General features: G+C 48.2%; 1 protein-coding gene across 4 annotated transcripts; it reads left to right on the top strand.

Annotated features, from left to right (window-relative positions):
- CASP10 (caspase 10) lies at nt 1-21,703 on the top strand. 4 transcript variants are annotated; one of them, XM_050916637.1, is made up of 12 exons: nt 1-174; nt 5,068-5,198; nt 6,058-6,400; nt 7,139-7,238; nt 7,953-8,088; nt 8,957-9,075; nt 10,341-10,377; nt 10,852-10,908; nt 12,184-12,272; nt 14,035-14,146; nt 15,372-15,876; nt 19,854-21,703. In XM_050916637.1, exons 3-12 carry the CDS (start codon nt 6,093-6,095, stop codon nt 20,014-20,016), a joined length of 1,626 nt encoding a protein of 541 aa, XP_050772594.1. In that variant the 5' UTR covers nt 1-174; nt 5,068-5,198; nt 6,058-6,092; the 3' UTR covers nt 20,017-21,703. The 4 variants fall into 4 exon arrangements, with proteins under 4 accessions (XP_050772594.1, XP_050772596.1, XP_050772597.1 ...); XM_050916638.1 differs by lacking the exon at nt 1-174 and adding an exon at nt 1,463-1,579; XM_050916639.1 differs by lacking the exon at nt 5,068-5,198.
- The last annotated feature ends 1,712 nt before the right edge of the window (nt 21,704-23,415 follow it).

Genomic DNA, 23,415 nt, shown 5'->3' with positions numbered 1-23,415 from the left:
TGAAGGGCAAGACTTTTCAGGGCATGCTCTCCCTGTGAAAGTTTGTCATGCTTTCAGTTTTCTTGCTGCAGGCTGTAAACAGGCAATAATGAGAATTTTCTGCAGTAGAGAACATTGTTGTGCTTAGATCTGGGTCAAGCCTATTAACTTCTAGTGGACTCTGGAATGCTGAAGGTAAGTTTGTCCCTTTTCTTTCTCAGACTTTCCTCTCGATCCTTTAACTCTGTGCCAGCTCTGTTATAAATTTTTTTTACTGCTGACGTATTTTGTTAGTAACAGGGCTTATCACAGGGGAAAAAAGGGGTTTTTCAAATCATTACATGACAGTAGATCAGCCCGGTTAAGCACTCCCCTCCTCTCACCCAAACACCCTCAGTCTTGAAAAGGGAAAAGTGAAACTGGGATGGTCACCGTGACATGGCATTTTACAGCAGTTGTCTCTCCAAACAGGACAGGGATGCTTTGAATACATAAAGATTACTTTGAAAGCTGTGTGCTTGGGAACTTGTAAGAAAGGGAAGTTGTAAAGGAAATGGAAGCAAGTTCCAGAGGTGTGAGAGATGAGACAGAGCAAAAAAAAAAAAACAAAAAAAACCAAACACTGGAAGGATAGTCTGGCCTGTCACAGGCACTAGGTTCCAGTTGTAGTTCCCTCTTTCCCCTTTAGTTCTCCAGTTTCCTTGGGGGAGGGATAGCTCAGTGGTTTGTTATCCCTAGGGTTGAGTTAAATCCTTGACGGGGTCATTTAGGGACCTGGGTCAAATATCTGTCTGGGGGATTGGTCCTGCTTTGAGCAAGGGGGTGGAATAGATGACCTCCTGAGGTCCCTTCCAACCCTGGTATTCTATGAGTCTTCTAACCCATTATCAGATACACAGTATTGAGTCTGAAAATCCACCATGCTGTGGGGACCCAGTTATAAAACAATGTTGGCCTTGTCAGACAAGACAATTGTATTTTGTGTTACTGCCTTCACCAGTCATGCCAGAGCCTTGCAGCCTCCAACTCCAGACTAGCTCAGCAATCTTCCCAGGCCTTTGTTTCAACGCAGCTCGCAGCAAAACCGATGTACAGCGTAAGCGGACGGCTGCCCGGCTGTTTTGAGATCTGGGTTCAAGGCGGGCCAGCGAGCCCTGAACGCGCTGGTTTTCCAGCCTCTTGCTGAGTCCTGGCCAGGCTGTAAAGCGCTGTCCTCACCCCCGCCTGTGTCTGGGGAGCAGCCCAGGGCAGACTTCCCCCTCCGGCGCAACACACTGCCATGTCCTGCTCCCCTCTGAGCCCGCCCCCCGCGCTCGGCCCTGACCCCGCCCCGCAGCTCGAGGCCAGCGCGTTCCCGTTGGCCCTGCCCGAGGGGGGCGGATTGAGTGACCCGGGCAGGAGGGTGCGGGGGCACCGCCCACACATCCGCGCATGCGCACGCGCGCCCGAAGTAGGCGGGGGGATGGAGTGGGCGCGGCTGTCGGGGGAGGTGCCGGGTGGTCCCGTGAGGGAGAGACCTCGGCCCCTCACGCGCCCCCCTCAGGGAACTCCTGGGGCTGGAGACCGGCACCGCTCCGACAGGGATGTGCGCTGGAGAGTGGTGAGCTGGGGGGCCTGCACCCCCTCCCCCCGCCTGCACAAACCTCCTTCCTCCCACTGGCACCCGGGCTCACCTCCTGCCCCATCCCCTGGCATCCCCCCAGCCTCTGCCCCAGCCCCCCCCCGCACCTCCCGCAACCCCCCCCGCCTGCACAAACCTCCTTCCTCCCACTGGCACCCGCGCTCACCTCCTGCCCCAGCCCCCGGCATCCCCCCAGCCTCTGCCCCAACCCCCCGGGATACCCCTAGCTCCCACCTCCCGCCACCCCCCCCGCCTGCACAAACCTTCTTCCTCCCACTGGCACCCGCGTTCACCTCCTGCCCCAGCCCCTGGCATCCCCCCAGCCCCCCCGGCATCCCCCTAGCCCCCACCTCCCGCAACCCCCCCCCGCCTGCACAAACCTCCTTCCTCCCACTGGCACCCGCGCTCACCTCCTGCCCCAGCCCCCGGCATCCCCCCAGCCTCTGCCCCACCCTTCCCGGGATACCCCCACCTCCCGCAACCCCCCCCCCGCGTGCACAAACCTCCTTCCTCCCACTGGCAGCCTGCGCTCACCTCCTGCCCCAGCCCCCGGCATCCCCCCAGCCCCCCCGGCATCCCCCTAGCCCCCACCTCCCGCAACCCCCCCCGCCTGCACAAACCTCCTTCCTCCCACTGGCACCCGCGCTCACCTCCTGCCCCATCCCCCCGGCATCCCCCCCCCCCACCTCCCGCAACCCCCCCCCCTGCACAAACCTCCTTCCTCCCACTGGCACCCGCGCTCACCTCCTGCCCCAGCCCCCGGCATCCCCCCAGCCTCTGCCCCAGGCCCCCCGGCATCCCCCCCACCTCCCGCAACCCCCCCCGCCTGCACAAACCTCCTTCCTCCCACTGGCACCCGCGCTCACCTCCTGCCCCAGCCCCCGGCATCCCCCCAGCCTCTGCCCCAGCCCCCCCGGCATCCCCCAGCCCCCACCTCCCGCAACCCCCCCAGCCTGCACAAACCTCCTTCCTCCCACTGGCACCCCGCGCTCACCTCCTGCCCCAGCCCCCGGCATCCCCCCAGCCTCTGCCCCAGCCCCCCCGGCATCCCCCTAGCCCCCACCTCCCGCAACCCCCCCAGCCTGCACAAACCTCCTTCCTCCCACTGGCACCCGCGCTCACCTCCTGCCCCATCCCCTGGCATCCCCCCAGCCTCTGCCCCACCCTTCCCGGGATACCCCTCCACCTCCCGCAACCCCCCCCGCCTGCACAAACCTTCTTCCTCCCACTGGCACCCCGCGCTCACCTCCTGCCCCAGCCCCCGGCATCCCTCCCCCACCTCCCGCAACCCCCCACCTGCACAAACCTCCTTCCTCCCACTGGCACCCCGCACTCACCTCCTGCTCCAGCCCCCCCCGGCATCCCCCCAGCCTCTGCCCCAGCCCCCCTGGCATCCCCCCACCTCCCGCAACCCCCCCCGCCTGCACAAACCTCCTTTTTCCCACTGACACCCTGTGCTCACCTCCAGCCCCAGCCCCCGGCATCCCCCCCCCGCATCTCTCGCAACCCCCCCCCTGCACAAACCGCCTTCCTCCCACTGGCTCCCCGCGCTCACCTCCTGCCCCAGCCCCCCCGGCATCCCCCCAGCCTCTGCCCCAACCCCCCGGGATGCCCCCACCTCCCGCAACCCCCCCCCCCCCCGCCTGCACAAACCTCCTTCCTCCCACTGGCACCCTGCGCTCACCTTCTGCCCCATCGCCCCTGGCATTCCCCCAGCCTCTGCACCATCTCTCCTGCCTGCACCATCTCCCCCTCCCCCCTGGCCATCCCTACCCCCTGCACCATCCCCCCCTCCACTGCCTCTGTCATCCCTCCAGCTCCCATCGCCTGCATCATCCCCCTCCCCAACCCCCCCCACCTGCACCATCCTCTCAGCCCCCCTACCTGCACCATTGCCCCAGCCCTCACCGTCTGCACCATCTCCCACCTGGCATCCCCCCCCCACCTCCCCTCGCCTGCATCGTCTCCCCCCGCATCCCCTCAGCCCCCACCACCTGCACCATTGCCCCAGCCCTCACTGTCTGCACCATCTCCCACCTGGCATTCCCCCCCCAACCTCCCCCCGCCTGCATCGTCTCCCACCTCAGCCCCCACCACCGGCACCATCTCCCGCCACCCCCACCCCGGAACCGACTGTGTTACTAGGACTGGCTGTGAATCACTTGTCTTGTCCCTCCAGAAAGAGGGGACGCAGTACAAATGTCTGCTTCACGTGTGCCTCCCTCTTGGGGAGGTGGTGGTGGTGGCAGTGGAGGTGTAAAACTAGGAAGCAGGGTTTTGTTGGTTGTATTTTGATTTTACAGAGTGGCTGTCCATCCCTTCTTCCCACCCCCTCTCCCTATGTCTGTCTGTAGTGTCCGCTAGCTGCTCTGGGCGGACTGGGTTCTCTCCACAGTTGTCCTGCTTTTTGTCCCCTTAATCCCTCCAAGATACAAAACATGCACAAGAATTTTTTAAAATGTCATTAATGTTTAAAAATGTTAGATTACATCATTTAAAAACTAAATCAGATTTTTCTACCAATTTAAGTTTTATATTTAGCAACTGTTCATTTCGGTTTAACCCAATTCAGCAACAGTGCCAGGTGTGAGAACGCTGGCTGGAATGATGGGGGAGATAGAACAGCTAAACCGCAGAATACAGGAGAGGCTGGGATCTGTAACTGATGGTGTCAGGAATCAAGCAGCGAAGATTTGGAATTGGGAAAGCAGCCATGTGTGTTCTAGTGTAAATGTGTGTTCAGTTCGTATTATGTGGTTCTGTTGGGATTTGACTGACTGGTAGAGAAGTGATTACTGAGGGCTGGTCTGTGCAAAAATTTGCCCCTTTTAATTGATAAATCTGCACTTGGAGCTGGGGGTGTGCTTCCTAGCTAGAGGAGCTGCTTTAGCTCTCATCTAGTTAGTGCAATAAAAATAGTAGTGTAGCCGGAACACAGTGCCAGTGGTAGGAGGGGCTTGCTGCCCTGGGTAGGTGTCTAGGGTCTCTGATAGGATCGTGCTTACGGTGCTGGCCCTCCTGCTGTCCTTAGTTAAAAACAAGTCCTTAGATAAACTTGTGTGTGTAGAAAGGCCATAGAGCTATGCTTTCTTGCAGCCATCTTGTTTATAAGTGAAGAGGGTGCCGCAATATGTGGGACAGAAGATTAGGGGAGTTGGGCTGTCTGAAGAGGAAAAGGATGTAAGCAAAATTTTGGGGTGTGTATGTGTGTGGTGTGTGTATGTAGGTAGATGTGGGAGAGAGAGGGTAGTCTGAACACTTAGTTTCTATTCCTGGCTCTGGGAAGTGTTGTTTAGTGGTTAGAGGAGAAATGGACCAGGACTCATAAATTATATTGCCCACTCACCTACACACACAGCAATGCCCTGCTGATTTCTCCCCGAAACATGCACTCACCCCTTTACCTGCCTCCCAAGTTTTAGTGTTCATTGATCATCTCCCACCTTTCCTTTTGTCTTTGTATGAAGAAAGCTTTGATAAAAGTCCCAAAGACGACCTGCTGCCAAATTAAAGTGAATGGTCCACTGAGGAACCCCAACATGTCCAGGAGAGAAGGGAGCTGGCAGTGAAGTAGAAAGCATATTATTCTCCATTAAATGTAAGATAATTGTATCAACTTCTCTAGAACTGTTAGTTTCATTCCTACTAAATTCTATAGGACTTTTTCATAAGGGAGGTTTGAGAGTAGGAAGGAGACTCTTTGCTTTCACATTTGGTACAGAACAGCAGACTAGCTGCAGAGTAGTGCAGGGGATGGGATGTGCACTCTACAGCTGCCACAGTGCTGAGAACTTTGGCTTCCAGGTGATAATGTCACTGTGTTTCAACCTAGGGTGAAGGAGAGCACCATCCATTTTGGCACCTGGGCAGAGTACAGTTTCAGTGCTCCCCTCACCCCCAGTGGTTGAGGCCCCCCCAAAAAATCCACACAGCACCCCAATTTGGTGCCCACCCTTGCTCACCAGCCCTAGTACCAGCCTTGGGGAGGAGCACCTCCTCCTCCTGATCATGGGAAGTGGTGGCAGAGCTCCCATGATGCAAGCCCAAGGGCAGGAGGAAGTCTCACTTTTTTGTCCTCTCCCAGCCATGGCAGGTTGTAGTCCAGCTGCAGGGACCAAGAGCAGCACCTTGTTCTCTTTCTGCCCCCACCCATTGTAAAGACACTGGAGCCACGCTTCAGAAGTGAGAGAGAGTGATCAGTGAGGGACTCTTCTCTCTCCTGATCAGGAGAAGAGGAAGGAGCATATCTTGCCATACTGCTGAAGTGTGGTGCATGCAGGAAGGAGTTAGGCTGTCTGCTGACTATTTGACTTCTGATGGTTTGGAAGAAATATCTGACCAACACAGAGTATCAAGGATGCTGCTTAGTGCCTGTTAGAGCTAAGTTTCAGTTCTCCCTTAGCACCAGTGCCATTTGGTTCATTACATTGGACTCTTCTTTACCTTTCCATTCTCAGCTTGTGAAGTGTGTCTCCTAAAGAAAGCCTCCAGTATGGGTGATGACATAAAGTTTCACCAGCAGCTTCTAGTCATCGATGAAAACCTGGGAACTGAAGAAGTGGAGGCCCTGAAATTTCTCTGTAGTGACTTGCTCTCCTTCAAAAAGCTGGAAACTGTAGAATCAGCTCAGGACATCTTCCAGCTCCTCATGGCTAAGGATTTGCTGAATAAGGAAGATACTTTCATACTAGCTGAGCTTTTGTACAGGATTAGGTGTCACTTCCTGCTCCAGAAACTTGGCTACACCAAGGAAACAGTGCAAGAAAATCTACCCTGGAAAGGGAAGGTATCTCGGTACAGGTGAGCTTCCTGGGAACTGGGTGTCTCCAGACATTTTCTGCCTTGAAAGGATGTTGATCTGTTACTTGCTGTGTGATATTTGAAAGTTGTGAAGTTTGGTGATTAGGTTTTACATATGCAGATACCCAGACTATTCGGTGACCTTTAATTTTTCTTGGGGTGAGGCTGCAAAGCTCAGAGCATTCTTGGGCCAACAACACGTTAGAAAGGCCTGGGTCCTCTTCTGTTATGTTGTGCCAGAGGAGAGGAGTGACATAGTGTGACTGTCATTCCTCTCCCATAGCTTTCTACTGCTGTCTCTCTGGCTCTTCCTCCTTTGTTTTGTCCCTCTCCCTCTGTGAATTCTTGGGTTGGATTGGGATTTTTTTATATCCTCTTCCTCCTACGACAACCTAAACTTCCTCTGCTCTTCCATATTAATTTGCTTACACCAGTGGTAAGCTCTTGGCCATAACGCTTGGCTGCTGCTCATGCTCTTCATGCTCTACTATGCCAGCTCTAGCTCTCCAGCATTGCCTGCAGTCTGCCTGCTGCATGTTGACCTTTTCAGAGCAGGCTAAGTAGCGATCACCGCCTCTGCTACAGGTGAAGCAGGTTGGCAGCATTGGAGGAGCATAGCAGAGCTTCCAATAGTGGGCACATTACCATCCTCTGAACATTGCTTTGGGGGGCCAGTGTAGGGTTCACAGTGTGTATACAATGGTATTTAGTTCACCTAACTAGATCTATGTCACACAGGCAGATGCTGTATGAACTGTCAGAGGACATCACCAGTGAGGATTTAAAAAGAGCCATGTTCCTCTTGAGGGACCAGCTCCCAAAGAAGCTGACAAATATGGTATGTGGGGAGAGGGTGAAGAACTTAGAGGCTCTTAGTGAGAGTAGGAGAGAGGGTTTTGCCAGCATATGGCGTCAGCTTATTGTCAGCATGTGACTTGGGCAGTGGTTTATTTCTATCCGAGGGAAGGTGGTGGCTGAGTGGGGCTAGAAAGTGAGACCCAGGCCCTGCATTTATACTAAGAACTGTTATGCTGCATTGGCTTTCTCTTGTGTTTGCTGCGTGATGGATTCTGAGGCCTTTCAAGTCCTAGAGGTCACTAGGAAATACCAGGCTAATCCCCCGAGCTGTGTTATAGCATAGTTGGCTCTGGTCTGTGTGTATGGGACCAAGACACATGACATTAACTAGTTACTTGATTGTGATACTGTAACATAGTACACTGATACAGTGTGGTACTGGCGATATAAGAAGGATCAAACCAGATTATGAAGCTGTCAGTGAGCTACCATGTTACAACATGATTTGCCCCCCAGCGCTGTGAAATGTACTATGGAGACACCTCCTTGGTAGTAAGAAGCCAAACAGATAAGAGTAAGTATAAAGTGGGAAGTGTAAGAATTGTGAGGTGTTCTGTATTTCAGCAATATGTACTCCAGGAGAATTGGTGTCTGTTATTTTTTTTTAAAGGCAGGACAGGCTTTTGTAGATTGTATTAAGATTTAAGGAGCAGGTTAAGTGCGCTTAACTGTCTCTCTCCTGTTTCACTGGCAGTCCAGTCTAGAGCTGCTGACCTGTCTGGAAAAACAAGACCATTTAGCAGAGAACAACCTGGAAATACTGGAGAAAATCTGTATGGACATTTCACCTGATCTCCTGAAAACAGTAAACAAATACAAAATGGAAAGAGGTGAGTAATTCTGAGTGGGCTGCTGTGTGTGCCAGCAGGTTTACTAGAACAGATTGAACTAGTTGCTGTGTCTGGTAGCTGGAGCTGCTGTTTGTCCCCCTCCACATGCATTGTTAGACCTGAGACTAAAACTGGGGCACTTGTGGTCTTTGCATATGAGCTCTCCTTTGCCGCCTCTAGTTTTTGCTACCTGCTAGCAGCAGTGCTGTAAGAATATACATAGTAGCTCCAAAATGGCTGTGGCCAGGCAAAGCGGTCCAGTGGATGGGGCATGGGACTGGAAGTCTGGAAATCTTTCTTCTGTCCCTGACTCTGCCACTGACCCTGCTGTATGACTGTGAGAAAGTCACTTCACCTCTCCGTGCCTCAGTTTTCACATCTGTGAAATGGAGGTAACAAGACTGACCCACGATTGGATAGAGCTTTATGGCGAGTGGATGAACAGCACTTTAGAAGTGCTATATATTGACCTGCACAGGAGGCAGGGATTTGTTGATAGATGACAGGCTAAATGAGTGTGTGCACATGCACATATATTATCTGTCGTTCACTCTTCAGTAGAGTCTGCGCCGTAGCTCTTAAGCTTATTTCATTTAGGATCTGTAGGTTAGGTATTTGGATGCTGAAAGGGCACAATGTTTCATTTAGACAGTTATCTAGAACTAGTTCTGGGAGAAGCTGGACAGTCATGTCCCGCCACTGACTTCACCTTACAGGCTTCTTATTCCCTTGGTGGAATTTCTGTTCATTTATGTTTTAAGCATCTCTCACTAGGTGCCTCTCCATGTTTCCCTTATTAAGGAGGTTAGTTTGTGCTGAGCTGTTTTTCTTGTTTTCACAGATTTGTTTATTATGCCTCTCCTGTTAGTTTCTTTAGCTCAGCAGGAAAGCAGTCTGCCAGTCAAAGAAACTGCATCATTTTCCCATCACATCCCTGAAGGACGGTTTCATTCTGGAGGTGATGTCGGACTATTGACTTCCTCACAGGTATGCTGCAGTGAGCCTATTTTCTTCACTCTTGCTTCTGTATTGTCACTGACTGAAGTCTAGCTAAATCATCCCTTCTGATTTGGGGAAGGGAACAGAGTCTGCTATAAATGTGGCTACCAAGGACATCAAATAATTAGTAAGGCTATGATTTAGTCACGGAATCTGTGACTTTACCGGACCTCCGTGTCTTCCTCTGCTTCAGCTGTCAGCAGCTGACACCAGAGCTGGAGGCAGGACTGTGTACCCCTGCCCTATAACTGGGGCTGGATAGCTGGAACCAGTACCGTGCAGCCCCTGCCCTGCAGCTTGCCTGGGGAAGAGGGCTGCAGCGGGTTGTGAGCTCCTGTCCAGGAGCTGCAGCCAACTCCACAGCGGGAGCTCTGCGCTCCCTGTGGCTGCACCACCGCTGCATCCCAGCCCCATGGCTTCCGTCAGGGGCTGCATTGGGGGCCATGTGCTCCCCTCATGGTGTCCCAGGGCCGTGTTCCTCCTCCCTGCTGTGGCCAGGGCTTGGCAGGGGCTGCAGCTGTGACCACGCACCCCTATCCCACAGCTGCGGCCAGCTTTTGAGCGGAGGCTGCATGCCCCCCGTGGCTACATCTCCCCCCATGTCTGAGCCCTGCAGCTTCGGCCGGGGGCTGCAGCTGGGACCATGCGCCCCTGCCTGGCAGCTGCAGTGGGGGCCATGTGCCTCCCTGTGGCTTGCCAGGGCTCGGAAGGGGCTGCAGCTGATGCCGCCCACTCATGTCCCGCAGCTGCAGCCTGCTCTGGAATGGGGACTGCGTGCCCCTGGGGCTGCACCCCTGCCTCACAGCTTATGGTGGGAACTGCAGTGGGGGCTGCGTGCCCCTGCTTGGCAGCTCAGCAGGGACTGTGTACCCAATGTGATTGTATGTGCTGCAACATCCACTCATAAGTTCAATGGAAGTGTAGTGTCATTTAAGGACACCATATATGCTTTTTGAGTGGAGCTTCCCAGAAAATAAAATCCACTCTGTGAGCAGCACTCTCCACTAGCTGCTCACCTCTGATGGGCTTGCTGCAGCTGTGAAATGTCTGCTCAACTGCTAAACACGTTGCTGCCCTTGGGTACTCTCAGTCTTGCCCCTGTCTGCTTCCCCCTGTCTCTTTCCAAAACACCATGTGGCACTGACATTTAGGAAGTCTTTTTTTTCCTGCTAAAATCACTATTAAAATCTATTTTATTGATTGTATTACATTGATTTTTAATGCAGGTATTCCCCTCTTTCTCCTTCATATAGGAGACCCCTATCAAATCACTGGGTTCTAATATTTATGGTAAGTCTTTCTGGGAAGTGTTTTTATTTTTAATATCTGTGTTTCTAGTTTTATATGTTTCTAACTGGTTTTAGTTGACTTCAGAAAATTTTGAAGGCTCCACTTACAACAGTAGCTTTAAAATAGTTTGACTGATTTGCTTTAGGTTGGCTTTTTCTTTTCCTGTTGGCACAAGCTGGTCTGGGGGGTTCGCTGCTCACATTTAGAGAACAGTTACAGGTAATCAGCAAATGCCCCTGCTGTGGATTGTCACTTGTGACAGGGAAATAGCCAACCTGCTTTCCAAAAAGTTTAAAGAAGGGTTTGGGCTGACTAGAGACAAAAAGCTGTTCCCTCTCCCTCCTTAACTGTACACAAATACCATGAGAGAAGGCAATAGGACTATGTTACTGTTAGTGTAACTACTGATAAAGTCATATTGTTAATTTCAGGGCCCATGAGACCATTTTATTTCTGTCTTTCTTGCTTTTATAGACTCCAGGAGCCTGTGGGAACATGCTGGGAGTGTGCATTTCATAGCTGCCAGACAAGGTCTGTCTTAATACATTTTTCTGTGTTTTTATTTTAAGTAGTTCTTATTGCTGGCTGCCTAAAACTAAAGAGTGTGAATTTTCAGAGCAGGTTCAAACAGATTTGGACAGTTCCTGGAATGTCACTTGAGCAGTACTATGGTCTCTTGCCCTGGCTTGGAGGGACAGGCGAGTTGAAGGAGTAACAAGGAGAGGGCTTATTTTGCAGCTTTCCCTTTCTAAGATAATTGAGAGTGCAGCCCCAGACAGTCGGGCACTCATATGCATAGGCAGATCACCGTTCTCTTCAATCTCACTCCTTCTCCCCTCCCTGCCACACATACAGGCTGTCCACTGCTCTGCCCAGGAACAATCCCCTCTTTCTCAGCCCTTTTATCTCCTGCATATCACCAAAAAAAATCCCTGCTGCCAGCCCCAGAACTTTGGCAACTGCGTGAGACTGTGCTATTTGCATTTCCCTATGACAGTAGTTAGCGTGTTGGAGAAATTACAGTAAATCAAGCTCGTTAATCAACAGGGAGTCAAGGATGTGTGTGGGGGGGGTGAGATTGCTTCTTTTCACATGGTTCACGTATTGTTTAATTAGACTCAGTCTGAGCTACAGGATTCCCTTAGTAGGTGTACAGTGGGAAACGAGAGCTCTAGAGAAGGCAAGGTGTGTGTGTGTGTGTGTGAAATATTTCTTCCCCAAATAAATGTAATTCTGATTGTTCTACGCAGCACAAATGGCACCATGAGATTTCATATTTGCCTCAGTGACTGAAGGTCTAATTGCTGTTTAGAAGTTTAAAAACAAAAAAAATATTTTTTCCCCTCTAACTACCAGATCTCTGAATGAGTCAAACTGGGCTCTTCCCTGCTTCCTCATCATCCCCTAAAAAGATTCTGTAATTGGATTTAAGGGCATGCCTATACCACAAGTTCAGCCACCTTTGGGGACTCACGTAGAACACAGTTGACCCCCAATCCAGTGAAAAATTCTCTTGAAGATCCATGAGGCAGAATCCATGTCCTGATTCTCCCAGAGCTGTGTTGATTCTGCAGTACTAATAGGAGTAAAATCTAATTTTTGTCATTGAAGTGTGTGAACAGATATGACCTGGAATAAACAGGAGCGCTGCTGAGTAAGACAATGGAATTTTGACCATCATTTTTCTTTTAGTGTAATAGCACTTTAAAATGCAACAGTTTTCATGATTATTAGTAGAACTCAGGTTTGGTGCATCTACAGACAGTAGATTTCACCCCGTAAACATTTGTATAATTTTTTTTCTAGATGACAAAGCAGTAAATGTTATGCAAGGCATCTCTGAACTAAGCCAGGAACAACCTGCAACAAAGAGCAACCCACAAAGCAAAACAGAGGTTTGAGGCACTTGCCTAAATACTTCCCTGACTAATCAATAATTTGAAGAGTTTGATTCTCAGCTTAAAAAGACAGTGCCAAGTTTTCCACTGTTCTTAATACCTTCTTAGAACCCTGATGTGTTTTCTTTCTCTCCTTGTACCATTGGGCAATGATGGAATTCTCCCTCTTGTCTTCTTCCCTGTGATGTGAATGAAGTTTTGGTGGGAAAATTAACGCTGCTGTTTTTATTTAACCACTTCAGTTCCTAGAATTTCTTATACCAAAATATTTGTTTTGGTGCATCAGCAACATTAACTGATGTCTGCACTGCTCTGGAAATGGTGCACTTTGGCACCAAAGGAGTACAAGGCTCTGACCCTGATTCTGTTCCCACTAAATTGGGAGACACTCCATTATAAAGTCAGCAGAGTTAAACTGATGTAACTGGGAGCAGAGTCAAGCCTGCTGTTTTTGAAGACTCTCCTGATAATTAGTAGCTCTTAACAATCTTGAGGATGAGTTGTAGATTTAAAGAGACAATATTTGGAGTCCAGATGACTTTTCAGTTTTTACCATAATCACATTGGTGACTAAGGGCCAGCCCTAGGCATGTACCAAACTTGGGGCCTCACTTGCCCCTGTTCTGTCAGTTTTCTTTCCCAGCACACGAGTAAAAACTGTATATGACCCCCCCACTCTGAGAGACAAATGAGGGGATCCATGTGTCTGTGGCTTCACAGTGTCAAGGGTCCAAGACAGCCCTCCTACTAGGTGTGGAAATAATCTGTTCCTGTCCCCTCATGACAGTTATCCCCAACTCCCTACCATCTGTAGAATTCTGTTGCTAAGCCCTGCCTCAAGTGCTAACCTTTTCCCCCTCAGAGTCAAATGTGCTAACAAGTTACTGAAGTCTGCCTGGGGCTCCACATTTGTCTTCTCATACAGGATGACACTCCTGAGGCCTAAATTTTCAAAAGTAACTCGTGATTTTGGGTGTTTGTTTCAAACTTTTGGGTGCCTAATTTGATACACCTTAAAGAGGCCTGATTGTTAGAGACTGAGTGTCCAGCATTTCCTGAAATAATCAGCCTCTTTGAGGTTCCTCAGATTAGGAGCCTAAAAAATTAGAGCATCCAAAATCACTGCTCACTTTGAAAATCTTGGCCTGACTCTGTTATGGGCTGAGTCCTTGCCTGACTAGTAATTATTGTAGATGGTACAATAATACCACTTCTAAATTTTGCTTGGTAGTCATACCTTTTATCATAGCTATTATATAAGCTGTAAAATAAAGAAGTTTCATTTGCTAGAAGTCTGTGGCCTTTAAACAAAGCTTAACAGCACTGTGTGGTTCACTTTTAGAGCAGTTATATGATAAAGGAGTTTGGTCTCCCTTTTCTTCCCCTAATGGTATATATCTCCCATTAATGCCAAATGGAAATATATGCACTGTGGCTCTCCCTCCACACAATTGCTAGAGAAAATAAAATATCTGACTTGCTGCACCCAACCTGAGAGTGAGAACGCTGTTTTAATACGACAGCATATATCACGGAAGATAGTATATTTCTTCGGGGAGGGTGAGGGGGAAGAGGGTACAGCAAAAGGGACATCTCAGAAACTCTAGGCAGTACAAGGGATTGAAAACCCCAGGGGGGATACAGAAATAGTAACCTCACAGGTGGATTGCACTCTTGAACCTAAAGGCAATAGATTGTCTTCTTAAAAATAAAATTCCTTCATAAAAGCTGTGAGCTTCTGTCTCCTTCCTGTCAACAGAAGCTGATGACCTATAAAATGGATGGGCCACACAGAGGCTATTGCCTCATTATTAATAATTTTAGCTTTACTGGGACTCTTCAGAAGAGGAGAGGATCTAATAAAGATGCTGGTAAGTCACTTCTGGTTTAGACTCTGCTCTGCCTCTTCATGGGTTGTACTTCTTATGCCCATATAGGTTTTATTTGCTCATATTTTAAGTACATAGTTATAAGCTGTGTACACTCATACAAGTCAAATAATGCCACTTGTATTGCGAGGGGGGAGGGGAATGACACATGACTGATTACTAGACAGGAGTGGGTTTGCATTGGCATCTTTATCAGTGCAACCAAACTGTGTCGTTCTAAAAGGGTGTCCAAATTAAAACTTCTCCAGGACTTACTGTAGCTAGACTGATGGTAAGAGAAATATGTTAGATAGTTTTCTTTGAGCACTGAACCCATTATTGCATTAAATGTGACATCTGTTGTATGTAACTATTAATAGTTCTGTCTCTTATTTGCAGAGGCTTAATGTACATTAAGCTAATTCACAGATCAAAAATGCCTTCAGGTTGTGGTTTCCGTCTTTCAGATGAGCCCAAGATATAGAGTTCTTCAGTTATAACAATGCAAAGTTTATATTGTTATAATCTTATGTAAGATATATTACTGAACGCGCATATTGCAATAGTGTTAAGACGCCATCCAGGTTGGGGGCCAATTGTGTTACATGCTGTACAGACAAAAAGAAAATGACAGTTCCTACCCCAAAAACCATGTATGATTATACAACCACATTGCCTGCAGTTGATCTATGCTAGTGCAAATGAGGAAAAAATCAGGCCCTTTAGCTCTTCTTGTTATGTAGATAATTTTGTAATGGACTGTCCTTTTTGTTCGTTATTTGTTCACATACTCTCTAAATCACCAATTTCTGTACTATTTCAGGGTCTCCATTGACTAGTATGAATTAGCAGGGTTCTACTTGGAGCAAACCCAATCTGAAATTCTGCAGAGTGCCCAGTGTCTACCAAGAATCCCAGTTTTGCTCATCCAGTTGTGCTGGTTGCGAACACACACACAAAAGTGCCTGTAGACCTCAGGCCTTGCTTTATGAAACTCTTGCCTGAAACACTCAGGCATGTTTGAGCCTCATGATTGTGCTGAGTTTGGGTTCCATTTATCCTGTTTAGCCTCAAATCTACCCTAGTGTGTATGTTTGTTTGCAGGTGCCACTTTGTGTGAAGTCAGTTACTCTTCAGCTTAGCTTGCATAGTGATTTTATGTTATGATTATATTATTCTACAACCCTCCCCAGCTTTTCTTTCTTTCTTTCTTTTTTTTTAATAACAGAGATGCTGGCGCAAGTGTTTACATGGCTTGGTCTGGATGTGAAGACTTATACTGATAAGACATCAGTAGAAATAAAAAATCTCATGCAGGAATGGCAGTCTTCGAAAGATCACAGAGAAAGGGACTGCTTTGTGTGCTGTATTCTATCTCACGGAGAGTTGGGATTGGTCTATGGGATAGATGAACGAGAAGTACCAATCCGCACGATCATGTCCTACTTCACAGCCAGACAATGCCCACAGCTGGCTGAAAAACCCAAACTTTTTTTTATCCAGGCATGTCAAGGCAAAGAGATACAACAGGCTGTCTACATTGAAGCAGATGCACAGAATCCTGACTTGTTTCCCATACAGCAACTAATCTCCCCTTCTGAAAGCATTCCGGAAGAAGCTGATTTCCTCCTTGGCATGGCCACAGTGGGTGGTTATGCATCTTTCCGCCACATACAGCATGGTACTTGGTACATTCAAGCCCTCTGCAATAAGTTACAGCTCTTGGTACCAAGGTAATACTTCTGTGTACCTTGAGGGTGAGACCTTACTGATAACATAGGGCTATATACGTAGCAGGTTATTGTGTGGCATGCTGGGGGAGGGTGGGGAGAATCTACAGCACGCCAGCTTGCTGTGCAGTAACATCCCATGTAGACGCTGCTATGTTGCAGTGAAAGTCCTGGAGAGCGGGTTGGTATACTGCTGCTTGAAAGTGTAATATTCCAAGCGCGATTCCAGGATTTTACTGCACTGCAGCAGTGTCCACATGGGACTTTACTGCATGGCAAGATGGTGTGCTGCAGTTTTGACCCTGGCTTCCTGTGCAGTAACTTGCCTTGTAACAAGCCCCTATACCTCAGTGGGTGAAGAAATGGGAGAGATGCTGAATCTTTGCTCACCAAAGGCAGGCCTAAGTCTAAGGGCTTGTCCACTCACAAACTTGCACTAGTTTTTTTTTAAATTGGTGCAAACTCCTACGTGGACACACCTCAGTTTAAAACTGGCAGTCTGTTTAGCTTGTCTCTGTAAACTTACATAAATGTGTGCAGCCCCAAGGCCTTAGGGATGATATGAGGAGGCTGGGTTTTAGTTTTGCCAAACCAAACTCCACACTAAGGCCGCTTCAGGTCCAGGTTCTCTTTTTCAGTGGGTTTAGATGGAAGTATTTGGTTCTGCCCAAAACACAGACCATGCGGATTTTAGATCTGTTGTTATATGAATGGCCAAACTTAAGGAGGTGAGGGAAGTTTTGAATGAAACAATCTGGCTTTGTCCCATCTATTAGATACCTACACAGTGTCTTCTAGATGCTATGATGGAATTATGGAAAACACTAGTCATACAGTGTGTGTTTCTTTGCTGCTGCGTGGTGTTCAGTTTGAGCCTTTGTTGTAGTAAGGTGCATGATGTTCACATGAGTCCAGCCATGAGGAACTGTGATTGGGTTTGCCTGCTGTAGAGAGTGGCAAGCACCAGGGGCCAAATTTCATCCCTTGTGTAACCTCACTGACTTGGATGGAGTTATAAGGGGGGAATCTGGCCCAAGAATGCAGATTTAGATTATGACTTTTCTTATTTCATGACTGTATTAAGGAAGAGAAGAGAGAAAGCGTGCTGTGGATAAGCTATGGCATCAGAGAGTCTCTTGGTCCCAGTTTTACACACACAAGAGCCGACGTCAGAGAGAATATACGAATACTTGCAAAAGGGGTGTATTAGTAGTTTATCATCTACACCCAAAATCTTTAATTCCATTTCCCTATAGCTCTTACCTCTCGGGCACATCCAGAATTACCTAGGGAGGTAGGCCCCTGCCTATACCCAATTCTCCCCCATGTGCCTAGGGCTGGAAATGCTAAGGTCAGGGCAGGCTGCAAAAGTGAGAGGAGATACTCCCAAGACTGGTGGGTAAAACTGAAGTTAAACTCCCTAAGCAGTCTCAAACTCTGCTTCTGATCCTCCACTCTGGTTATCAAGAAGCTGAAAAAGAAATCAGAGTCCCCTTTATTGCATTCCAGTTTCCAGGCTCCCAGTCAACCCATAGGTCCAGTACAGTGAGAAGTTATTTCAAAACTTTGTTCACCTATACAAAATGTTCTTCTGACCCCAAAGGGTCAGCCACGTTACCAGGTCAGTAGGAGTTTGGGTCTTACCCAAAATACCACACTTCGAACCAATCCTTTCGTGTCTAAAACTACAGATTCATTATTACTCCTGAGGAAATTCTCTGCCAAAAAAGTGTTCACACAATATTTTAAAATTGTATTTGTCAATAAATGTGTAGGCTCCAGCATGGCAGGGGGGAGCACAGGGCACTGGATGCACAGAGGTGAGAGAGATCACCCTGCAGGCCCCTCGTCCCCTGGGATATGGACTTGGCAGTAAATCTGCACCTGACCCTGACGCAGCGCAAGGATCAGGCCTGCCCCAGAAATACCTAGGGCCCTGCCCTTCCATGCCAAGCACACTAGATATAGGCAGGCAGGCTCAGCCCAGTAGGATCCAAGTGTGGGGGGGTTTAGTGTGGGGAGATCCAGGCATGGGGCAATCTGGGTGTGGATGGCTTGATGGGGGGTCTTGGTGTGGGGGAGATCTGGATGAACAGGGGTTCAGACACAATGGGACTCTGCAGGGGGGTCCAGGTGAAGGTGGTTGGGGCTCAGCACGGGGTCTGAGTGTGGAGTGCTCAGCAGGAGGGATCCAAGTGCTGGCTTGGTGGGATTCAGTGGGGTGGGGATCAATGTGGGGGGCTAGTCAGGGTGGTCCAGGTCCTGGTGGGATGAGGTTTGTTGGGGAGGGGTTTCAAGTGCAGGGGTGGGGCTCTGATGCAGGGAGGTGGGGCTTGGGGGGGTGTCTGGGTGTAGGGGGGCTTTGGATGTAGAGAGTGAGGCTTGTTAGGGTGTGAGTTTGGGTTCGGAGGAGGTCAGTGGGGGGTTCTCAGCAGGGGCTGATCTTGATATGAGGTGGGTCCAGATGCATGGGGGTTCGGCGGACGGAAGAGCAGCTCCCTGTACACTGACCCCTGCCCGCCATGGCTGAGGAGCGATGGGAGCAGGAAGTGTGTGTAGGGGGGTGACGCAGAGCTTCCTGCAGCCAGAGAGGTTTCTGGGGGCAGGTCTGACGCAGCCCAGGCTGCTCCTTGCAGAGGAAGAGGAAGTCCTGTCCTTCCCAGCCCAGTTGAGACTAGCAGCTTAGCCTGGCACAGGGTGGGAGCAACTGGCTGGAGCGTCCCTAGCCTCTCACCCCCATGATTTACCTCTCTGCTAGCTGCCCCAGGTGCCCGAAACAATGCATCTGCACTGCTGGGGAGTGGCGCGTGACTGGTCTTGCAGCTTCCCCTTGCTTCCCCATCAGAAAATCATTTTTCTGTGGGAAAGCAAAGAAATCTGCTGGGGACATGAATTCTGTGCACATGCAGTGGCATAGAATTCCCCCAGGAGTATATGATAAAGAAAAAAGAACAAGAAGAAAGTTGTTAAATGATAAAGCACTCAAATACATACAGATACTTCAAAGTCTATCTATCAGGTTCTTAGCAGTATTGGTGAGTTTGCTGGCTTGAAAGTTCCTCTGGAACACATCCACAGCTTGGTTGGATGGATCATTCAGTCCCTTTGTTCAGAGCTTCATTTGCAGAAAAGTTATTCCAGTGGTAAGAAGCATGAATGAAGACAAAATGGAGATGATGCAGTTGCCTTTTATATTCTTTTGCCATGAGGCTTGTACTTCCTGTGTCCCAAACACAAGTGTCACAGCACATGGAAAAGCCTTAGAGTATTTGTCCATAGGCAGGCCCCTACATGGCTCGCTGCCTCATTAGGTGCAGTCCCTGGTCTTTCAATGGGTTTATTGTACAGTTGCCTCTTGGTGGGCCATCAAGCACACGAGGCAATGCTGATGACAGTCTGTCTGGGGGTGTCACTCAGATGCACAAATACAGATATACCCCACATATCTACAACTCATGATGCAAATATGATACAAACGTATAAGCAAGATTATCATACTTGGCAATTTCGCAGATACCTTACATAGCATATCTGGCATGACTCATTGCAATTTTACAAGTCTAGACCTCTCACACTGCCAGCAGCCACTGAGAGGACTGGTTAATTGGAGTAATTGGCTTGCAAAGCTTTTTTTTTTTTTTTTTTCTTTTTTCTTTCCTCATGTGGTACTTCATCTGTCACACCAGTATTGTTTGTGTGTGATTCTTTGTGCTAGGTGCATGGGACACTATTCTGCTACCATTGAGGTCAATGAGAGAGTTGCTATTGATTTCAGTGGGAGTGGGATTGTGACTTCCATAGTCTTGAAGCCTTATACTGAATTCAGAGAAATGTTTAGTCTGGTTTAGTGTGTTTGTAGATTACTACTGCATGTTAAGAGTACAATGTTGCAGATATGTACTATTAGTATTGTTTCTGTGAATCAGGGTTAATGATAACACTCTGATTAATCAGAGATACTGTCTTTTCTCTGGCTGTAGAGGTGAAGACATCTTGTCAATTCTTACTGAAGTCAATGAAGATGTGAGCAAACGTGCAGACAACTTGGGGAAAAAGAAACAGATGCCCCAGCCAGCCTACACCTTGAGGAAGAAACTGATATTCCCAGTGCCTAGAAGTCCACCTCCATCACAGCAGCAATAGGATTTTTTTTCTTTTCTTTCACGATCCTGTCTTGCGTTGGATACCATCCAGAACAGCCCTTGGATAAGCCAGCGCTCTTCTTATTAAATCAAGTGGATGGTAAATTATTACCGTCCAGGATGAGGTCTTCCTGAAATTGCTAACACATGAAGCCAAAAGAGAGTACGATAGGTACAAACAGTGGGCCAACTGCTCACAATGTCTATGTTTGTGGAAATGACTGGTGGCGGTGGTGGTGGTGGGGTTTGCTGGCAATATGAATATATACAGATTTTTTGCAAGCACTTGTAGGTTTCTGCAGGTGAAATAGGTGCTGTATGTGTTACTGTGGACACAATAGGTGCATGTGGCTTTCCATATCTACACCAGAGGGGTGTTAATGGTCTGCTTTAAGCTCATTTGTTCTTTTCTCTGTACATTAATGATTTGGAATTCTTCCAGTGAGCTCTCTTATCCTGTGGAATAGTCTCCAAAATCAGAATGAACAAGACAGCAGCAAATGTAGTGTAGGGAGCTAATCCTACAATGGCAGGTGGTCTATTCCCTCTCAAATGTAAATGATTTAACACTCTTTGTGGAGCCACTAGATTCCTCATGTAAAGCATTTATTAATCCCACAGTGCATGCTGTTGCCTTAAAACTGGATGTTAATCTGGTATGGTTAGCATTCATTGGCCAACATCAAATAGTTCGAGAAGCACAAGATCTGCATTATTGCCTCCTGTAGGAAACCAGCTTTCTCACTGCCTTATTGTAGGGTGGGGTGGGGCTTTCAACGTGAAAGAGCTGCTGATTATCATTTATCTGTTAGATGGGGCATCAAACACTGCTATGGACACAACAGGTTTTGATTTAGCTTTGTTTTTAAGCACAAAGGTCTATAGGGATTAATTTCTCCATTATTTAAAAAGACCATCACAAATGTGGACATAAGAGAAATTGGTGAGAGCTAGGCTAGAACAAAACTCCTGTCTTTGGGGTCAGGGTGACTATATCCCCTGTTCCAATGAGAGTAGAGTAGAGTCTGTGTAAAATCCACCTTGCAGGACTGTGTTGTGAGATTAGAAGTGAAATTCAATGTATAGTCAAATCTTCAGTGATGCATCTCTTACCTGGAGGTCTTTTTATTTTGTTTCTTGTCCAGGGGTGTTAGTGTCCTCAGGTGGTGACTGGGGTGTATGGTAACATAAATGGATATTAATTGGCAAAAATTCCAGTTGTTGTTCAAACTAACTTACATTTCTATAGGTGCTTCCACTTCAAAGTGCTTTGCCAACAATATCCATGCAGAGCTAGCGCCATCAACAAAATACAGCCACCTCTGGTTTAGAAGGCAGCAACCAGCTTTGTATAGCAGTAGGATGGGTTTTGGGGAGAGGGAAGCTTTTGCCCAGGAAGAACAGGGCAATTTCCTAGTCCCACAAAACATGCAGTGGGATTTTTAGCATATACATACAGCAGACAAAGCCTCAATATTTTTTAGGGTCTCAATCTGAGACTCCTCCTATACAATAAACTGCATAAAACTCGTCTACCTCAAAAGCAAGTAAGGTCAATTGGACCCTGCTGGGATATGATTCTGTGGTTCTAGAAATGCTAGCTGTTTCAAAATTTATGCTCAGATAAATCATCCACTCCTGCATGTATAATAAAATGCTGCTATTTTAATAAAAACAGGTAACATTTATTTTTCTTGGGAGTGTTGTTTTGTATTGTAAAAACTATGCTGCTGAAAAATAATCTTCCCTGCTTCACCCAAAAGCGAGCCCTTGAAGTGAAGGATTAGGGCTGGGATTTAAGAGGCCTGTGTTCAATACCTGGTTTTGCCTCAGACTTCCTGTGTGACATTGGGCAAATAACTTAATCTCTCTGTGTCTCAGTTCTCTGTCTATGAAATGGGGGGATAACAGCATTGCCCTACCCTCCTCTGGTATGAGGGGCGATAAATTAACATTTGTGAGGTGCTCAGATACTTTTGGGGATGTGGGGGTTGTGGGGAAGAAAGCTATATAAATATCTAGACAGATCTGGATTTCAGGCCACAAAATTTAAAGAGAAGATACTTAGGAATAAGCAAGGATCCAGTCCTGTAAGGTGCTGATGCCCCACAAATCCCTCTGAAGTAAAAGGGAAATGAAGGGATTCTCCACCTCTCAGGGTTGGGTCTCTATTTGCTTTCGAGGCAGAGATAAAGTCTCTGCCATCTGTAGGATTCCATGTACACCAGGGCACTGTAGAATAAATAACCCATGCTGAAGCCTTTTAGGAAGCTGGTGCACTCTGTCTCCTCAGGCTGCCTTAGCAGCTCCATCACACCTTCCTTACTAGCTTCTACACCCCAAGCAGCTGAGCTGAGGGAAAGCCAGCTTCAGAACTTTCCTCACTTTTCCCCACCAGTCATTTGCTTTGCTTTTCTGACCTGTCTTCCAAATGGTTTTTGGGGGGAGATTATCAGGACCTTTACCCAGGCTCTACTTGACTCTTCAGTGCGGAGGATGAGTTCATTATAGATAGAAAGGTCTCACAGGCTCATTCACACTAACCACAAACACCAAAAGAGAAACATTTCCTAGTCAGAGATGGACCTGCTCTGCTGGTAGGTGGTGATGGTGCTAATGCCTTTGTTTCCTGGAAAATAACCTTCCCTCTGGGACTCCTTTAGTTCCCTAGCCACCTTAATGACTACTAGTCATTCCTCTGGCCAAACAGGTATGGAGGGGTTTCTGTTTTCAGTGCTTCCTTTAATTAGCCAGAAGAATTGATTGTTACCTCCAGTACATTTCCAACTCATGTTAGTATAGAGAGGAAGGGCCAGTAATTAAACTCTGTGACTGCATTGTGGTGGGGCACACAAGCCTACTACTGGGGTAAAAACTTAAATAATTTCTATAAGGTTGTATATTCCACCAAATTCATTCTCTCCTTCTTAAGCAAATCTGCTACAGCCATCTGATGGCTGTCTCCAGTTAGAACAATTTTTTTGGCCAATTTCGAGTTTGTGAAATGGTCTTCTGCAGGGGTCTCAAAGTCCTGGCCTGCAGCCAACTGCAGCCTGAGAACCTCCCCACTGCAGCCCATGAAAACGTTCAAAAAAGTTCTTTCATCTGGCCCTCATGACCACCAGTTGAGGGGGTTGGGAGGTGGAGCAGGCAGGAGAGATTCACATGCCCTTCCTTGCATCATTGCTCCATTCTGGGACCCTCCCAGGGGTTGCACTTGGCAACACGTCATTCACCTGGGGCAGCTCCACTCCCTGCAAGCGATTTCCTATCCTTGCTGGTGGCTGAGGAGAGATGCATGCAGCCATGTTGCCAGCTGTCTACTACAGGCACCGCCCCTGCAGCTCCCATTGGCTGGGGGGAGAGGGACCGAGATACTATCATTAGTTGCTGGGCAGAG

This window comes from Gopherus flavomarginatus, chromosome 10, assembly GCF_025201925.1.
Source record: "Gopherus flavomarginatus isolate rGopFla2 chromosome 10, rGopFla2.mat.asm, whole genome shotgun sequence".
NCBI lineage: Eukaryota > Metazoa > Chordata > Testudines > Testudinidae > Gopherus > Gopherus flavomarginatus.
The sequence above is the reverse complement of the archived record's forward strand: the minus strand, read 5'-3'. Positions and strand labels throughout refer to the sequence as shown.